Source organism: Taudactylus pleione, unplaced genomic scaffold (genome assembly GCF_031769625.1).
Source record: "Taudactylus pleione unplaced genomic scaffold, aTauple2 ptg000093l, whole genome shotgun sequence".
Lineage (NCBI taxonomy): Eukaryota > Metazoa > Chordata > Amphibia > Anura > Myobatrachidae > Taudactylus > Taudactylus pleione.
In genome coordinates, this window is record NW_028284495.1 from 41,745,001 (window position 1) to 41,765,239 (window position 20,239).

A 20,239-nucleotide genomic window follows, 5' to 3' on the forward strand; every position below is an offset into this window, starting at 1 on the left:
GCGGTCAGAGGTGGAATCCCATAGCATGACTGCGATGGTTGACTAAAGAAGAAAAAAAACAGATTACTTTTATCGGTAATTACGTTTCTTTGAGGTAGTCCGTGGCAGCCAACAAATTACCTCTCCAGTTTGCTCCTATTAGATTTGGTTTAAGCTAATTCGAAAGTCACACGAAGACAAGGGGCAATAGGAGAAGCTATGCTATATAGAGGAAGTGAGTTTTCTGATGTTTTCCTCTATCCTGGAGGAATAGATAACTAACCCAAAGTATGGTTTCCCTAGGGTACCTTCGAAGAAACTGAATTACTGGTTAGAATCATCTTTTTCTTTTTATTTCTTTTTTTTTTCTGCTTAGACTTGTTAGACATAAGTTTCTTAAAGCAATATATAATAGGTTTTTTTTTCTATTGGTTATAGACTGATGAGCAACGCAGGCCAAGTTTTCGACCTGGTTTAGAAGGTGGCAGCTCTGAAGAGGAACCAAATGATGCACAAACTGTTCCTAAAAAAGGTGCTGTGTCAGCATGTAGACAGTCTGCCGAAGGATATGGTCGGTCTTCTCCTAGAGCTTTACTTGTTGCTGGTATGGTCATATCTTTTTATTATCTTATTGCGTCTCTTTTCAGTAGAATGCTTCCCTGAAGTCTGCCATGATTTGTGTAGTTTTTATGCATAGTAATTATAGTGTCTATCTATATTTGAACATTTAAAAATATATGCTATTTTTTTCTACGTGCAACTTTTCCTATGTAGACAGGTGTAATTAGAGATTTGTGGGCCCATAGCAAAATTAGAAAAGCAAAGTTAAAATGAAAATAGAAAAAAAACATACTCTACACTTGACCCCGCCACCAGCACGGGCTCCAATTGCAGCTTTGTCATGATAACCTTTGCTAATACTTAGGTTTGATTTTATTTGAATATTAGACTTCGTTTGATTTATAATGATTTTAGCTCATTTCTTCTGAAGTCCTGATATGTATGTATTTATTTTTCAAAGGCCTATTCTAAATTCCCATTAGAGTATCGGTAAGCCTGCAAAGTGGCTGCCACATATTCTCCATTGATTGTGTATGTTATTTTTAGAAAATACTAACACATGTTAGCAGTTCCTGAACGCTCAATCTACAGACACCGAATACATTTATCTAATATTTAAAAGTACATACTAAAGGGGCACCAGTCTTAAAATTGTATGTTTCTTTAGGTTGTGTTCTGAAAAGTAGATGTGAAATATTTTATATATTTTTTTTTTCTTACATCCATCTTTTTTATTTTGTGTAGTGATATTGCTTATTTAATATTTTTAAAATTTTGAAGTCAACAGAAGTGCCCTCTTCAAGGCATAATGGTTCTTTCACTGCAGCATTTAGTAGATATTATTTATACAAAGATTAGTTAAGCAAGTCAGTCCCTGCACCAGTTGAGCTAACAATATATATTTTGTACAGTAAGTAGTGTAAACGCTGCCTAACTCCTGGCGTTAGTAGGTCTTAATAATATATCGGCATGATTATATCCAGCAGCAAGTTTAAAACATATGGTGACTGCTCCAAATCAGAAAGAGATGAAAAAGAACATGGATACACTGTGCTAAGTAATGCCTAAACAATACTAGACAGAATGGTCTTAGAAACTCAGCAATTTTACTAAAATACACAAAATGAATAAACAATAATTGGACACAGTAAAATACAATTTTTGACACAATTTAAAAAGAGTATAGAGAAGGAATCCATGGCTAGTTTCTATTTGAACTTGTGTAGAAACAGTGTAGCTAAGACAGTCCTCCTGGATAGATACAATAATACCCCTTTCAGACATACGAGCTGGGAATTTCTCCTGTGCAAATTCCCTGGCATTTGGTTGAGACCCCCTTTCACGCTACAGCTTCTACCTGGGAATTAGCAGGGATTTTCTGAGTTTTACACAGAAAGTCAGTTTTGTCATTTTAAGTGGATGCTTTGCTGGCACACATTAATGAGGTCATGCAAAGGTGGAGGCTTGGTATAAAGGTACTGGGAGGGGCACCCATAAGGCATTGCTGTATTTACTCTGTCCCCTTTCAGCACCAATTTCACCCTTCCAGCGTGAGTCTTTCTGCAGCATGTATGGCAGCTGCCCTCCTCTTGAGCTATTATGTCCCCTTCCAGCACCAAAATCAGCCTTGTAGGGCTGATTTCTACCCACTGTGTGTAGCGTCTGTCCTCCTCTTTCCGGCTGCCGCTGATGATGTCATCAACAGGCAGCTGTGTCCGGCCAATCACAAGCTTTTTAAAGCCCGGGAGTAAATTCCCGGGTAGCACCATTCAGACATAAGTAAGGTAATTTCCCGGGACTTAAGTCCTGGGAAATTCCCTGGTTGATTGGATGGTCGGCTACCTGGGAACGTGTTCCCGGGTAGGTACCTTTCACACATATGCGACATCCCAGGAGTTTGACCGAGGCAGGCCAAATTCCCGGGAATCTCTATGTCTGAAAGGGGCAAGTTCAGCATGTATCCTCACTTAGCGTGTCAGTCATAACACGCTTTTTATATTTCTAGTTACAAAATAAAGCAGTTGAGCAGCCAGTTACTACAAATGCCTCTCTGTAGTAATGGTAAAGGAAATGATGAAGGTTGTCTGTGCTGGCATCCCAGCACAGATAAGTACTAACCCATTCAGCCGCGGAAGAAAGTCTGGTGCTAGCGAAAAGCACGTTCCTTGGACTGGACAGTCTGAGGAGTCGTGATCCTTTAGGGTGTTGTCTGTTCAGAAGGCCCTCTTGGTATAGCGGCTGTAATATTAGCTACATCTCCATTGATCGTGTATCAGGTGGGACCTGTGAACAGATACTCTGTTCCACAATCTGGTCCCACCAAGATTCTATCTGTGTGGAATTTGTAAACTCTCCCTGTGTTTGCATTGGTCACCTCCCACTCTCCAAAAACACACTGATAAGTTACCTGGCTTCTGATGAAAAAAAATGAGTGTGTCCATGTGGTAGGGAAAGAGGAAAAAGAAAACTTGTTTTTCTTATGGTTTTTGATACCATTTTACTCTGTATAGGTGGTTGGGGAGTGCAATATTTTAGTCTCAGTGGACAATGGATAAAATCCTTACTTGCCTTTGGTCACACATAATATAAGCATGTTGTGTGTAAATTAACTCCGTAGGAAAAGGCAATTGGAAAAAACTCCATACTGACAGAGTGTGCAATAATGTAAAGTGCTTTGAGTCCTAATAGGATAATATAATTCTTATTACCACCAAAGTGATTCAGCCATCTTGGGCATGCTAATTACCGTTCTAAGTAATCGTTCACATCAGTCCCTGTACCATTGGAGCTTCCTTTCTAATTTCCCTAGCACTTTGATACCCATTAGCCAATTAACCTACTAATATTTTTTGGAGTTAGTGGAAATAAATAAACCCTTACAAACACAGGGAAAACCTACGAACTCCACACAGTTACATTTGTGTGAATAGAACCCAAGACCTGAGTGCTGTCACGCAATAATGCTACTAGTGTTCAACGTGCTGCCCAAAAAACTTTTTTTTTTTTTTTTTTAATCAATATGTGTGTTGGTAGATTTTTTATTTTTTTAGTTTTTTTATTTTTTGCTTCCAAAAACAGTTTGACACAAGCAGCATGACTTGAGCAGTAACATCACTTGAAATATAAACTATACATAACAAGTACTAGATATAAAAATAGATCCACACCTTAACACCAATAATCCAAAACAAACAAGAAAACACAGATAAATAAAAGTAATATACAAAATAAATAAATGAATAACAATCTAACACAAAAAAGAAAAATACAAATAAAGGGGGAAGTACGGCTAAGAAAAAAGAATGGGAATGGAAGAAAGAGGGGGGTGGGGAGAGCTGGTGGCTCATAATTAGAAGTAAGTAAATGTTACATAAGGAACAGCCTTTTAGCAGAAAAAAGTTAGACTAGAGATGACAGGAAAATAATATCAGAGCTCATTCCGCGGATCTTAAATATGTACTGGAAATTCTAACCATGGGTGCCAGGTAGAAATAAACTCCTGATATTTCTCCGGGCCCATTCGAAGATCTTCCATGGACAAATATAAGTCTATACGGGTGAACCACTCCTTAAGCGTGGGAGGGGAAGTTGATCGCCAACACATAAGGATCACAGCTTTGGCGGCGCCATTAAGAAACTTTAACAGGGGCTTTTTATAGTTTGAAATAGGACCAGGGAATACACTGAGAAGCCAGAAAAAGTCAGAGGGAGTATCCTCACCCACTATAGTCTTAGTAAGAGAAATCACCTGGCTCCAAAAGGGACTGCAGGCCCACCAAATATGCAGTGCAGAGCCTGTCTCCTTGCCACACTTACAACATTTGTCCGATAGCCCTGTATACATTTTTGCTAGCGTAAGAGGGCATCGGTACCATCGGGACAGAACTTTAAATTGTGAATCAATCACAGAGAAGCTAACCGAGCTAGCAAACCTATTTTGAAGAATTTTGTTCCAATCACTCTCCTCTAAATCAAGTTGTAGGTCTCGCTCCCAATCCTTGGCATATTTGGGAAGAGTAGGGTACAAATTTGCAATGAAAAGTGCATAACCCCGTGAGAGAAAATGCGCCGGACGCAATGGTGTCAGGCACAATCCTCAAAGGGAATCAAATATCTAGATCCCGCCGTGTGAACATCACTCCTTTTGTAGAAAGTGCTTCAATTGGAGATTACCTCCAAATCTCAGCCGGAAGAAGCCCCCATGTAGCCTGCAGAGCGGAGAAGGAGAGGACAACTCCCCCCTCGATCAGCAGACCAACTCGCTGCACTCCCTGAGGTTTCCAAATGGCAAACGCGACACCGGCAACACCCGGAGGGAAATCGGGGTTACTGAAAATGGGGGCAAGGTGGAGAGAGTAGAGGACACGCACCTTAGTTTGCGTAATCTCTTCCATCAGGCTAAGATGGGGCAAATAGTGGGATGGGAGACAACCAGAACCCTGGATCCCCAGGGTTACTGCGCAATGTGTATGGGAAGGGAATGATTCTCAAGGTGAACCCACTGTGTGACGCAGGTTGTCTGAGACCACTCCATTATCCTTCCCAACACAATAGCGTCATAGTAGACTGGGAAATGGGGCAACTGAAGGCCTCCCATATGTCTGCATCTGAAGAGAACTGCGTGTTGAAACCTAGGTCTGTTGTTTCCCCATAATACAAAGTCTCTGACAACATTATGTAGCTCCCGGAACCATAACTTGGGGATATGTATGGGCAGGGTTTGGAGGAAAAACAAAACTCTAGGGAGAACATTCATTTTTATTACACTAATTCTACTGAACCATGAGAGCCGCTTGGTACGCCAGTTCCTAAGATCTGAGCGGAGTGTAAGGAGCAACCGTTTAAAATTGAAGTCAAGTAGACGAGAAGAATCAGTATGTAGAGTAACTCCAAGGTACCTGAGACTAGTGGCATGCCATGTGAAGGGGAAGGCATGTTTGAGCCCTGCAATAGAGGGTGGGAGGGAATAGGGGGATTGGGGGGGGGGGGGGTTGCCGACACATTCACCACCATGAATTTAGAAAAGTTTACTTTAAAATTGGAATGGGAACCAAAGTGATGAAACTCTGCCATCAGGTTAGGGATCGAGATGACAGGGTTAGACAAGAACACAAACAGTGCTAATTTAGTTCGTATCACTCACCTTCAATCCTGTGACGTTAGGATTAAGTCTAATGGTACACGCGAGAGCCTCTATACATAATATAAAAATGACAGGAGAAAGGGGGCATCCCTGTCTAGTACCATTATTGATCTGAACCGGGTCTGAAAGGCTACCATTAATCTTAATCCGAGCAGAAGGGAAGCGATAAAGCGCTTGAGACTCGCAGGACCCTGACCCAGGTGTTGCAAAACCCTTTCCATGAATATCCAGCTAATTCTATCAAATGCCTTCTCTGCATCTGTTGAAAGCATCACCACAGGAACAGGGCCACCAGAAGCCAGATGAATAAGATCTATAGCTTTAATGGTGTTGTCCGTGCCTCCCTCCCGGGTACAAAACCTACTTGGTTCGAGTGTATTAAGTTAGGGAGCAGCGTCTTGATTCTATTAGCAATAAGTTTTGCAAACAATTTCAGGTCAGTATTTAGGAGGGAGATAGGGCAGTAACTTGCACACTACCCCGGGTCTTTACCTGTCTTTGGGTTAACTGTTATGTGGGCCTCCAGTGATTGAGGAGAAAACCCACACTTGTATGTAATAGCATTGAAGGCTCAGAGCATTTTAGGCAAAAGGGAATCCTTGAAAAGTTTATAATAAATTATAGCAAAGCTATCCGGACCTGGGCTTTTTCCGGATGGCGTGTCTTTAAGAGCTGTCTCAAACTCCAAAAGGGAGAAAGGAGAGTCTAACCAGGCACTGTCTTCCTCTAATTTAGGAAGGCCAGATTCTCTGAGGTATTGGGCTACAAGATCCTGAGAAGAAGCTAAGGATTCTGGAGACAATGGATCCCGTAGGTTATATAATTTGGTGTAATAAACATGGAATGTGCCGGCATTATCCTTAGTAAGATGATGCTGGATCCCTGCAGAGTCCTTGACTGTTTGAATATACAAAGTGGCTCTCTGGGCCCTCAAAGCTCTGGCAAGCAATTTTCCTGGCTAATTTCTCTATTTATACATTGATGGAACCGGTTTCTACAGAGTCGGTAATCTTTTTTTTTTTTTTTTTTTAATGTCGTCAAAGAGCAAAGCATTAAGGGCATACCTAGTCTCAGTCAAATTAGGTAGGATTTGAAGGGAAGGGGAGGACTTGTGTTGTTGCCAACACTCTAAGCTGCTGGAACAGGGCAATTTTCCTACTCGTTTTTTTCACGTTTGAGCATTGAACCCAGTTGGACAAGTTTCCCCTGTAAAACACATTTATGAGCCTCCCACACTGTGACCCCAGAGACCTCACGTGTCTCATTAAAGGAGAAGTAATCATTAATTGCCTCTACCAATTGAGACTTACATCGTGGGTCAGCTAGAATTTGTTCATTAAGATGCCACACACATTGCTTTGAATAGGGGCATGAGGTCTCAAGGGTCAGAGAAATGGGGGTGTGCTCAGACCACGTAATAAGACCTATGGTAGTGGAATTAATCAAATGTAAAAATCTCTGTGGGAGCGAAAAATAATCTAGTCTGGAGTATACACCATGGGGTCTGGAATAAAAAGTGTAGTACTTGTCCCCCGGGTGCTGGAGTCTCCAAGTGTAAACCAACTTGTGGTCATGGAGGGAGCATCTAACCTTGCGATGGGAAGTCAGCGAGAATCTAGCAGGTGTTTCTGAAACATCCACTTCCGGTTAGAGAGACCAGTTTAGATCACCCCCAAGAACCGGAATACCTATGACCAGCGAGGCACTCCGATCCAGGACGGTTGAGAGAAAAGATGGCTGATTCTGGTTGGGGACATAAAGATTAATAAATGTATACAATTGGCCAAATAATGTGCACTTAACCAAAAGTGTCCTTGCTTTCCTCTAAAGCTACTGAGGTCACATCTAGAAACGGGAGGCGCTTAGATAACAGAATGGCAACTCCTAGGGATTTGCCTTTTAGTGTTGTTAATATAAAGAGAGACTAGGTCTGCTGATGCCCCTATCCTTAGATCGCATTTTACTAAGGTGCATTTCCTGGAGAAACGCTACATCCGCCTTAGCTGTGAACAGGTCACGTAGCACTCTAGATCTTTTCTCTGGCAAATTTAGGCCCTTTGCGTTGAGCGAAACCACTTTAATGGTTGTAGCTCGTGTATCAACCGCCATCATCTATTGTGACAGTAAACAGAAATCGGGATGGAGCACACCAACTCTCCCAGGGAGGGGAGTTACATTGGGGTAATCAAAGTAAAAAAAAGGAAGAGAGAGAAAAAAAACAACACATAATAAGGAACAATAGCTTGTAAACACTACCGCCACTTGGGAGCTTGGGCACGAGAAGCACGACTGACACCAAGAGAAACTGGGCGGTAAGGGGGTCATCGGGGGTCAGTGACAAACAGCGACCCTAATAAAAAACCAGTGCATACAAAACTTTTTAAAGACATCGCAGATACAATCAAATTGGTGTCTTCTAGTACAAAAGAAAGAACACTGAAAAAACATATCTAGATTGATCGAACCAAGGGTGCCCCTTGGGGAATGCTTATTGGTAATATCTAACTGAAACATACATAAATAATGCAATAACACATTGAAAAGGATATACAATCAGAGGAGAACCAAAGGGAAGGATTTGGCTTGCCAGTTTCCATACAGGGCATCATCCAAAAAACCTAAAAAACAAGATGAGAAACAGCAAAAGGGACAAACAAAGAAAATTATTTCTCCATAGAAATATCTGGAAAGTATATTGAGTCCCCTTGTAGGAGTATGGAAGACTGCTCAGAATATATGAAGACCATAACAACTTGCTGTGGTTAGTAGGAGGTTTCGGGTTGCGACACATCAGATGCCAGTCATTGTTGGGATGAGAGAGCTCTGGCGGGAAAGAACCCAAAAGTGACTCCTGCCATTCCGGAAGGGATACCAAAGGAATGCTCAGGGTGGAACAGAAAGAGGGGAGGTCAGCTGGATCTTTGAAGGTAGACAACTTGCCGTTATGGTTAACTTGAAGGCTGAAAGGGAATCCCCATCTGTATTTAATATCGAGCCTCCGCAGTTCAGCAGTAAGAGGATGTAAAGCTCTGCGTTTTTTTGGAGTGTCGACCAAGACAAATCCTGAAAGATCTGAAACTGTTGATTGTTGATGTTTGACATCCAAACGACGAACCTTGTGTAAGATATCTTCCTTCTGGGAATAATAATGCAGCCGACAAATAACATCTCTTGGGCGGTCTGACGGGGCTCCTCTGGGACGCAAGGCGCGATGGGCTCCATCAAACTCCTACCCGAGAGTTGGTATCCCGGCCCAGGAGGTCATTGCAGACCTTGGTGAGGAAGCCGACAAGACCTTGTGGTAAGATATCTTCCGACACCCCTCTGATCCGCAGATTATTCCGCCTCTATTGTCCAAGTCATCGAGGCGATCTTGAAATTGCTGAAATACCACCGATTGTCTGAGAATGGACTCACGGAGGGCTTTATGTGCAGCCGTGGAGCCGGAGGTGAAATCTTCTAAGGAGGCAAGGCTATTGCCGAGATGAGATACGTCTCCTTGGATCAAAGCAATTCAGAGCGAACAGTTTCATGAATTCTACTTTCCAACTGCTCAAAATTTTGTTTACTTGTGCATGGACCACAGCATCTGCAGGATCTGAGATCCCACCCAGCCCCGAAGCAGCGTCTGGGCCCATGGAAGAATCTTCAGTCCGGGACGGAGAGTCAGAGGCCAGGGAAAGTTTAGGAGATGGAGGAGCAGATGACCCCCCCCCCCCCTGTTTGAGCAGAGCCCTGGGGTCTAAGATACGGTCGCAAATCTGAAGTAGGTATAAGGCAGGCAGAATCTTTCTTCTGGGGTCTCTTTTGTTCCATCTGAGAGCTTCTACTACCTCTCACCAAGGGGCAGGTAGCAAAGAACAATGGGAGGGTAAAAAGGAAAAGAGAAAACGTCACCGATGGTTCCAAAAGTGTGCGTAGAGTATATTGCAATCAGGGTCGCCGTTGGCCCATCCCCCCCCCCTAGAATATGGCTAGGCCGACATCAGCATATGAAAGAGACCATCCCAAAGTTGTGAATGAGAAACGGGGGTGTACGCACTCCAATCCCTGTCTCGTAAAATAATGACCGGAAATAATGGTAAACAAGGAAAAGTCAATGATTTCCGTAGTATCAAAAAACACCACCAGGTGTCACCGGTGCACAGGAGTTGACATTCAGAGAAAAAAACTGGTTTCAGTATAATAGATTAGTAAAGCCAGGGTCAGTCTAGTGAAAGAATAATGGTGAAACCCCCTGTAAAATAAGCAGCACCTTGAAATCTGGAGTAGATGTATGTAACAATATGTTAGGTAGACCTGGAGGATAAGCAGGGCATCTGGGAAGCAGGCATACAGGGAGAGTTATGTAATGGCAGGGATCAGCCTCCCACAGGACTCACCAGGAGCAGGGTTATCAGTCCAGAATCCAGGCCACCACTGTCACTTCACAGCGCACACAGCGACCAGCTGGCACAAGAGACCCTGAGGCAGTTGGTAGCTCAGTGTCTCCAGGGGGTCATCCGAAGTCCAGAGAGCCACAAGCAGGAGGTAGTCCCGCGGGAGATTACGCCGCTGGCAGCCCAACACTTCCGGCTTGTGGGCAGCGGGGGAGCACTCTGGAGGTCCAGGCGCCTGGTAGCAGCAATTCGAGGAGGAAGCCCGGCGAGCGGCACACCGCCGGAGTCCAGGAGGGAGAGCAGCAGCAGCCGGACAACGCGGGAGTCACACCGCTAGTCCCAGTGCACTAATCGAGGCCCCAGCTCCCACGTGCACAGGCCACAACCCGCAGAGACAGACTGAAACATCTACCCATTCTGCGGACCTGGGCACAAGGTAGGTGTATGGCAGCGGGGTAGAGGTAGCCAGAAAGGGTGATCTGGTAAACACTTTGAAAGTGGTCCAGGGTGGGTTATCAGGGATGTCTGGCAGGAGCTCTGGAAAAAGCGCGTCCAGCTCCTATGCCAGTCGGCCACACCCAAAAAACAATATTATAAAGAACATGCTAGTGCTCCATTTACCATAATTATTACATAATGAAACACATATGCAAAGACTCTAATGGTGGGTACACACTGGGTGATATTACTGAGCGACTGCATGATTACGACATCATAATCGTGCAATCGCTCAGTAATCGTGCACAAATCGTGCACTTTTATGTCGGAAACGACCAGCGATGTGCACTCCCGCTGGTCGTTTCCGACATTGTCCATCGCCTAAACATGCAGCACAATCTGACAACCTCGTCAGGTTGCTGCATGTTGGGGAATGGGGGAGAGAGCCCGGCGCTGAACGGTATAGTTAATGATATCGTTCAGCGGCTGTGCTCAATGTCATGAACGACATTGAGCACAGCCTGCCGGGGACACACTACACGATATCGCTCATGGAGCATATCGTGTAGTGTGTACGCACCTTTAACCTACTAGTAATAGAAAATTGATATAACCAAAATAATGAGCGTAAAAAATACAACTTTATAAATGTAATAATCCCTCAAATAAAAAATGTAAAACAAAACTTCTCATTGAATTCTTTAATAAGTATTATATGTATTAAATGTGCATTTCCCAATAAGTCTAATGGTTGTGAAGAGTAGCAAGGCAGTAAGTGTTTTATTTGTTTTGTTTGCTTTTTGCATGTTTGAATGGAATGCACACAATGGGTAGGGATTATATGGTAGTGCAAAAAGAGAATTTGAAAAGTAGTCAACCTACTGCGTCTAATGAAGGCACACCTGAGCTAATTGAAGGCAGGATGGTGGAGATCTGGGCATTGAAACTCCATGCCTTGTCTCTGGATGATTGAATGCTTTCTATAGGCATGATACTGTTGTCTGGTGATAAACAGACAGTAATCTACTACCGATGCGTAAAGGTTTGAGAGAGGGGATGCCCTGTTTAAAACCAGCGTGCCCTAGGTCCAGTTATCCAGTACTTTTTGTGCCCTCCACTCCAGTCTCTTCTAATATTTCTGTAGTGCAGGGTAATATCTTATCTGGTGATCATATTTTAGCAACAGACAATCCTTATGAGGTCCTACAATTTAAAAGAAGGAATTCTACTATTTCAAATGAGGGTGTTCCTGATTTTAATGAAGCCAGGATGAAGGAGGTCCAGGCCATACCTTGACCTCAATGATTTATGTAATGTAGAGGGTTATTGTCTGGTGATCACACCATTTACCAGACAATAACTAACTTCTAAGGGGGCTCATGGTTTCAAAGAGAGGACTCAAGTGAAATTGTCGCCCTCCTACAGTAATTGGCTTTGCTCTGTATTGGGTTGTCAAGCTACGTATGCTCTGCATTTCACAGATAGCATCCTTCAAAAGGCGACTGATTAATACTTTGTAGTATCTGAATATTTAATCTTTAAAGGTATACATAGTTTCTGCAGGTATTGTAAATTGACATACTGTAAGAACACAGAAAATGTATCTGAAAAACTAGGTAGGAAGCAGATGGGGGAAGAGGGTTGGGTATCGCTATGTATTTTGATGAGCAAATGATTGTGAGTCACAGGTAGTGGAAAGCATGTAAGCACTCAATGAGACCACCAAATGAAAGGCGAGCACAGAGTCCGACATTGTAGGGTACTAGGGAAAAAAGAGACATGTACAGATGTGTCCTAATAAACCTAGCCTCACTACGCCATACGGCATTAAAGATTATAATACAAACTTCAAAAATAATACAGTATAATCCATTTTAAAGACAGGGTTGATACGTGCCTAGCACCAGCCAACATGCTGCTGTGAACTATGTCCAGTTTGTAGTTTTTTTGTCTATTACAATTACAGTGGGGAATTTTCACTTGGTTGCTCAATGTCACTAATTGCCAAAAACGTAGTGCATGCTATACAGGCTATTGTGTCATAAACATTTAAAAACCTGCTGCTGTAAATCACTTACCCATACTGCCTTGAACAAATGCAATAGCCATGATCTAAACTACTACTCATGCATAATAACTTCTAACTGCTTATAGCAGGCCTGACCAACGTGTCGCTCTCCAGCTGTGAAACTACACATCTCAGCATGTCCTGACAGTTTTGGCATTCTCTATACAGAGGTTCCCAAATGCAGTCCTCAGGGCACCCCAACAGTTCATATTTTAGAGAGATCCATGGTTGAATCAAATTTACTTGGGTACTAATTAAGTCAACTGTGGTCAAGCATGGAAATCTCTAAAACCTGAACTGTTGGGGAGCCTTGAGGACAAAGTTTGGCAAACTCTGCTCTAATAGCAAGACATGCAGGGACTTTCAACAGCTGGAGAGCCACAGGTTGTCCAGGCCTGGCTTAGAGGATCCGACTGAAAATGAATAATGTTGGTTGCTTGTGATTTATATCTCAAATTAGAACTGGATCTCTGTTATATGATGATTCTCGCTAGTCATGCTCTGTGTTGCTATGCTAGCACAGTACACTCCGGATTTGAAGCTATACACCCACCTTGATTTTCTGAAAATTTATTTTTTTTTTTTTCTAGGAGTTGATTTTGGAGATGGCAGCAGTGGAAGTGATGATGGAATTAACTATTTACAGACCTCAAATACACAGAGAGCTGCTTCATGGAAAAACAACATGGATCCCAGAAACGTGGCTGGGCAGGAGAATGTGGATTTTCAGACACAGGTATTTAACAATACGGTATGCTTTTAAGGTTTATATTGTTTCAGGGTTTAAAATAAAATATATATTCTTTCCAGGCAACAGAAGACTGGATAGACCCTGTTGGCAATGGTGAAATATCAAAGGAACCCAAAGAAAATAATTCCAGCTTAGAAAGTACAGCTATCAGCCATGATCTTCAGCAAGTAAGTGATTTGCGGAATTTGTGACCATGTTCTCCATAGTTAGCTGTTGACATACAGTGTAATGTATTTTTGTTTTAAAGGAATATCTGTCTATCTCAGCACTCAAATGACTCCCCTTTAAATTTATTTTGTAATAAAGGGCTCAGCAGCAAGGAAGTTTCAAAGATACTACGCTACTTTACCAAAATCCTATTATAAAGAACATGAGGCCATCAAGTTACGACCTAGATAGTTACCGATGAATCCCTTTCTTCGAATCCATAGGGGATACTGGAGTATACAGCCATGGCCAAAAGGTTTGAGATGACTATTGGTTTTCACAAAGTCTGCTGCTTCAGTTTTTATGATGGAAATTTTGCATATACTCCAGAATGTCATGAAGAGTGATCAGATGAATTGCAATTAATTGCGAAGTCCCTCTGTGCCATGACAATGAACTTAATCCCAAAGACATTTCCACTGCATTTAAGCCCTGCCACAAAAGGACCAGCTGACAAGTCAGTGATTCTCTCATTAACACAGAGTGATCTCCAGCCTTGTCCTCGTCAACACTCTCACCTGTCATGCTGATTGAGTTACAATAACAGACTGGAAGCTTTAAAAGGAGGGTGGAGCTTGAAATCATTGTTCTTCCTCTGTTAACAATGCTTACCTGCAAGGAAATATGTGCAGTCATCATTGCTTTGCACAAAAAAGGGCTTCACAGGCAAGGATATTGCTGCTAGTAAGACTGCACTTAATTCAATCATTTATCAGATCATCAAGAACTTTAAGGAGAGAGTTTCAATAGTTGTGAAGAAGGCTTCAGGGCGCCCAAGAACATCCAGCAAACGCCGTCTCCTAAAGTTGCTTCAGCTGTGGGATTGGGGTACCACCAGTGCAGAGCTTGCTCAGGAATGACAGCAGGCATCTTCACGCACAGTGAGACGAGGACGTTTGGAGGATGGCCTGGTGTCAAGAAGTGTAGCAAAGAAGCCGCCACTTTCCATGAAAAACATCAGGGACAGACTGATAATCTGCAAAAGGTACAGGGATTAGACTGCTGAGGACTGGGGTAAAGTTATTTTCTTTGATGAATCCCCTTTCAGATTGTTCAGGGCATCTGGAAAAACTCTTGTCCCCGTAGAAGGAAAGGTGAGCGCTTCCATTGGTTCTGTGTCATTCCAACAGTAAAGCATCCTAAGAACATTCATGTGTGTGGTTGCTTCCCAGCCAAGGCAGTGGGCTCACTCACAATTTTACCTAAGCACGCAGCCATGAATAAAGAATGGCACCAAAACATCCTCCAAGAGCAACTTCTCCCAACCATCCAAGAACAGTTTGACGAACAATGCCCTTTCCAGCATGATGGAGCACCTTGCCATAAGGCAAAAGTGATAACCAAGTGGCTCGGGGAACAAAACATTGACATTTTGAAAACTCCCTAGACTTTAATCCCATTGAGAACTTGTGGTCAATCCTCCAGAGGTGGGTAGACAAACAAAAACCCACAAATTCTGACAAACTCCAAGCATTGATTAGGCAAGAATAGGCAACCATCAGTCAGTATGTGGCCCAGAAGTTGATTGACAGCATGCCAGGGCGAATTGCAAAGGTCTTCAAAAAGAAGGGTCAACACTGCAAATATTCACTCTGCATAAACTTAATGTAATTGTTAATAAAAGCCGTTGACACTTTGGAATACTGAAGTAAAATTACAAGCATTTCATTAGTAACATCTGACTTATGTCTAAAAACGCTAAAGCAGCAAACTTTGTGAAAACCAATAATTGTGTCATTCTCAAAACGTTTGGCCATTGCTGTATACAATGGGGTATAGACAGGTAATGAATGGAGCCTGGCACTTTAAATTCCTTCAGAATTGTAGCTGGCTTCTTCCCCCTCTGTTCCCCACCTGAACACATCGACATGAAACAGACACGCTGCAGATAACTAGTTACAACTGAGAAACCATCAAAGAAGCACTGCAACAAGGAACAGCGACGGGAGGGCGTCCAGTGTCCCCTCATGATTTGGAGAAAGGGATTAAGTACCAAAATCCTATTTTCTCCTTCATCCACTAGGGGACAGTGGAGTATACACAATAGGGACGTCCCAAAGTTGACCTCCTGGGTGGGTAGGTGCTGAGAAGCTTGTAGAACGTCACAACCAAGACTAAAAACGGGGTTGTCAAAACTAATGTTAAAACAGAACAAAAGCATGAACTGTGCACCGAACAGCCACACGGCAAGCCAACAAGCAGAAGCACGTTTCCAGACTGCCTCTGAAAACCCCACTGAAAAGACAGAGTTTCAGCAATATAAGAACAGGATGCAAGAAAACAAAAACATAACCACAGCCAGAAAAGATGAACCATCGAGGAAGGCCACCCCGATACAAGGAGGCCGGCTTCGAGCTAAGCATATCCCGTTTGCTAACAAAAGTAGAGAGTGAAAGACCTGACCGCAAGCTCTGACCTTACAGAGTGAAGGCGAGAGCCCACAGCGGAACTGTCGACCAGGACCGTCTAGAAATCCATCCATCTAAGCTAGGATTCCAGGCCCATTGAATGAAGAAATCAGAGGATGAATAGGAAATATCACCAGTTGAAATTTCCCCACGTAGGAGGAGGAACTAGAGGTAGCTAAAGGTAATAGAGCTCAAGAACTTCCTGCCAAAGTCCAGTAGATAGGAAGAAAACGGCAAGCTGGAATGACGACCCACGTTGCGACAAACAGATGACGGGACCTTCAAGGATGAAAAATTGCCATTTTCAGCGTTTTTTATTTTTTTATTTTTCACCCCCCCCAACCCACTGCTGGATATCATCTGCTACAAGCGCTGTCTGTGCGTGCAACATAGGGTTCACTTCCGCCCGGTACCCTCCAGAGTTCATGTGATCCTCTCTTCCGCCCACAACCTGGACACAGAGAGCAATACAGAACTGTCAATGTCCTATTCGGCTATTGATGTTAAGCCATAAGATTAACACAAAACAAAACACACAGACAATATTGACATATTATAAGACAATCGGAATATAAAGGATAATATATATTATAGTAATTAGAATGCCACTACAAACAGCACCGTAAAATTAATATATTGGAAAGGTGAAGCATGTAATATAGATCTAGCCTTTCAAAAAGGGTAAAAGTTCAAAGTCAATGCTGAGACCTTTAGGTTGTAATGTATCCAACTCAAAGATCATTTTAGTTTCTTCTTTGGATAGGCAGGTATTTAAATCACCCCCTCTCCACGGTACCTTAATTTGTCTCAGACCTGTGAATGAGAGTTTTGAAGGATCCCCATTATGTGCTTCCATAAAGTGTTTTGGAACACTATGATTCTCCTTTTTATTCTTTATATTATTCAGATGTTCGTTGATTCGTGTTGTTAGTTTGCAGATAGTTTTGCCTACATACTGATACCCGCAAGGGCAATATAGCAAGTACCGTATATACTCGAGTATAAGCCGAGTTTTTCAGCACAAAAAATGTGCTGAAAAAGTCCCCCTCGGCTTATACTCGAGTCAAGTGTAGCGCTGACCGGGCGGAGTTCGGTCAGCGCTACACACTGCCAAACACATAGCTGCCGGCAGCTATGTGTTTGCTGTAATCAGCAGCCGCTGAGAGTCTGTCAGACTCTCAGCGGCTGCTGCTGCTCCCACTGCGGGAGCCATCTTCCGGCTCCCGCAGTGGGTGATGGGAGACATGTCGCCATGACGACGTCTCTCCCATGCAAAGCGGCCGGAGGAGCGGACAGCGGCGGGACCATGAGCGGACAGCGGCGGGACCAGGAACGGGAGTTTCAGGTAAGTGGTTTTTTTTTTTTTTATTGTTATCACGTCTCTCTCTACTAGGGGGGGGGGACTACAGGGGGCACTACCAGGGGGCGATGACTGCAGGGGGCACTACCAGGGGGCGATGACTACAGGGGGCACTACCAGGGGGCGATGACTACAGGGGGCACTACCAGGGGGCATTATCAGGGGGTGATTACTACAGGGGGCACTAAAAGGGGGGAATACCACTGGGGGAACTACCAGGGGGGGATTACTACAGGGGGCACTACCAGGGGGAGATTACTACAGGGGAGGATTACTACAGGGGGCACTAAAAGGGGGGATTACTACAGGGGGCACTAAAAGGCGGGATTACTACTGGGGGTACTACCAGGGGGGGATTACTACTGGAGGCACTGAAAGGGGGGATTACCAGGGGGGGGATTACTACTGGGGGCACAACCAGGGGGAATTACTACTGGGGGCACTACCAGCTGTTGCAATTTCCCACACTAGGCTTATACTCGAGTCAGTAAGTTTTCCCAGTTTTTTTGGGTAAAAGTAGGTACCTCGGCTTATATTCGGGTCGACTTATACTCGAGTATATACGGTATATGATTCCCTTTGAATGGCATGTCATTTTTTCTTGGATGTAAAATCTCTTGCCTGTTGAATAGGATTCAATAAAAGTGATGGGTTTTGTAGAGCAGTTTTTTGTTTTTCTACATGCAATGCATGTTCCACAGCTGTAGAAACCTGCTGTTTCGTCTTTAGCCACGTTGCATTTTTTTCTTTTTTACTTTTTAGGTGACTTCTAATTAGGTTATTACCTATTGTGGGTGCCTTTTTTTATAGATGATTCTTGGTTTTTCAGGGAGAATAGAAGCCAATTCATCATCTGCTTTCAAGATGTGCCAATGTTTCTCCAACAGTTTACTTTGTCCAAAATATTCAGTAAGAAATGTGATATCTTTATCCCATGCACCTGACTTTTTTCCTTATATTGCAAGAGGGTTTCCCTCTGTAGTTCGTGTACTTCATTTCTGTCTTCCTTTAATTGATTCTCATTATAATTTTTGGCCTTGAACTGAGTTAGAAGAAGATTGGATTGTTCTTCCCAGTCTTCTTGTTTTGAGTAGTTGCTTTTTATTCTTTTCAGTTGTCCCTTTGGAATATTCGTCAACCATTGTCGATGGTGGTTACTCCTTGCATCTAGATATCCGTTGCAATCCACCTTTTTTCTGAAGGTCTTCGTTTCTATCTTGTTCTCTATGAAGATGGTGAGATCCAAAAAATTAATTTCAGTGCTGTTGATTTCACTTGTAAATTCCAAATTATCTTCGTTCTTATTAATATGTTGTATGAATTCCTCCAGTAGTTCTTGTTTTCCATCCCATATAATCAGGACATCGTCGATGTAACGTCCCATAAAATAAGGTTCACACATTTGAAAAGACCATTGAAGAAAAAGAATTGATAGATGAGACAGAAGAATTCTTGGATGCTTTTTTAGAATTGGCTCAGAACAGCGAGACAATAAGGAGTACGGGAGCTATACCGAAGATTCCACTCAATCCCCAAACAAACAGAAAAAGAGATCGAAGAAAAAGAAGCTCCACAACATCAAGCGTGGAAAGCGAGGTGGGCAACAAGTCCGGACAAGGGAGAAAAGGAAAGAAAGATGGGAGAACGAACAAAAAAATGTTGCGCAGGGGGTATTCAACCTAAGCTGCCACATACTCACTCCATCTGAGAGAAAGCTCCTAAGTATGGGGCTAAAATTTGCCCCAATGAATCAAATTAACAAGTTTAACAGTTATATAGATCTACATAAGTTTATGCGAAAAATAACTTTGAAGAAATTCTTTGTAAAGAAAGAACATCAACATATAGATAATATGGTAACTACCAAATTTAAACATACAGACCTAAAAGAGAAATCGGTATTTTATCTGCAACGTCTAAAAGGGTATCTGGTAGCTACTTTTCAAAAATCGGTGGAAAGCGACATCCGTAAGATACCGGAAATTAATAATAACAATAGGAAAATGAGATTGAATTTAACACGGCCAGAGAGAAAAGCCTTAGAAAATCTGAGTAAGAATGAGAAAATAGTAGTGAAACCAGCCGATAAGGGAGGTGGAATTGTCATCTTGGACAAAGAAAAGTATATACTGGAAGCAGAAAATCAACTTAAGGATGAAGAGACCTATCAAATCTTGAAAAAAAACCCTACAGAGGTCTTCAAAAAGGAATTTAAATTCGATTTTGAAGAAAGGAAAGGAAAATAACATCCTGACAAAAAAGTAGTACGAATATCTCTATCCGGATTGTCCTAAGATACCTGTTTTCTACCAACTCCCCAAGGTGCATAAGAATTCTATGAATCCACCGGGGAGGCCAATAGTGGCAGGGATAGATTCCCTGTCATAAAACCTTTCTAGCTACATCGATTTATTCCTGCAACCCTTAGTAACATCTCAACGTGGACACCTGAAGGACACCATGCAAGTCTTGAGTATTCTACAGAAAATAACTTGGAAAGACACATATACCCTGGCAACGTGTGACATTAAGTAACTGTATAAGTGTATAGAACACTAGAAAGGCTGTAGAAATGTTAGGAGAATTTTAGAAGACGACTCCGGCTTTGAACAACAACAAATTGAATACATTTTGGTAAGGAATTAACTTCATACTCAACCACAACTATTTTTGGTTTGAAGATCGATTTTACATTCAGAAGAAAGGGACAGCAATGGGAACATCATTTGCACCATCGTATGTGAATCTATTCCTGTCACAATGGGAAAAAGAAACCATTTGGACAAATAACTACTGTGCGAACCTTATTTTATGGGCCCGTTACATCGACGATGTCCTGATTATATGGGATGAAAAACAATAACTACTGGAGGAATTCATAGAACATATTAATAACAATGAAGATAATTTGGAATTTACAAGTGAAATCAACAGCACTGAAATTA

The 20,239-nt window shown here is 42.5% G+C and overlaps 1 protein-coding gene across 1 annotated transcript in view; it reads left to right on the top strand.

Moving 5' to 3' along the window:
• The window catches only part of LOC148526981 (centrosomal protein of 192 kDa-like), a 207,086-nt gene that overhangs the window by 77,508 nt on the left and 109,339 nt on the right, over nucleotides 1–20,239 (top strand). Inside the window, exons 10-12 of the mRNA XM_088469516.1 lie at nucleotides 418–583; nucleotides 13,159–13,304; nucleotides 13,379–13,486. Coding sequence (XP_088325642.1) covers nucleotides 418–583; nucleotides 13,159–13,304; nucleotides 13,379–13,486 — 420 coding nt within the window. The remainder of the gene's footprint in view (nucleotides 1–417; nucleotides 584–13,158; nucleotides 13,305–13,378; nucleotides 13,487–20,239) is intronic.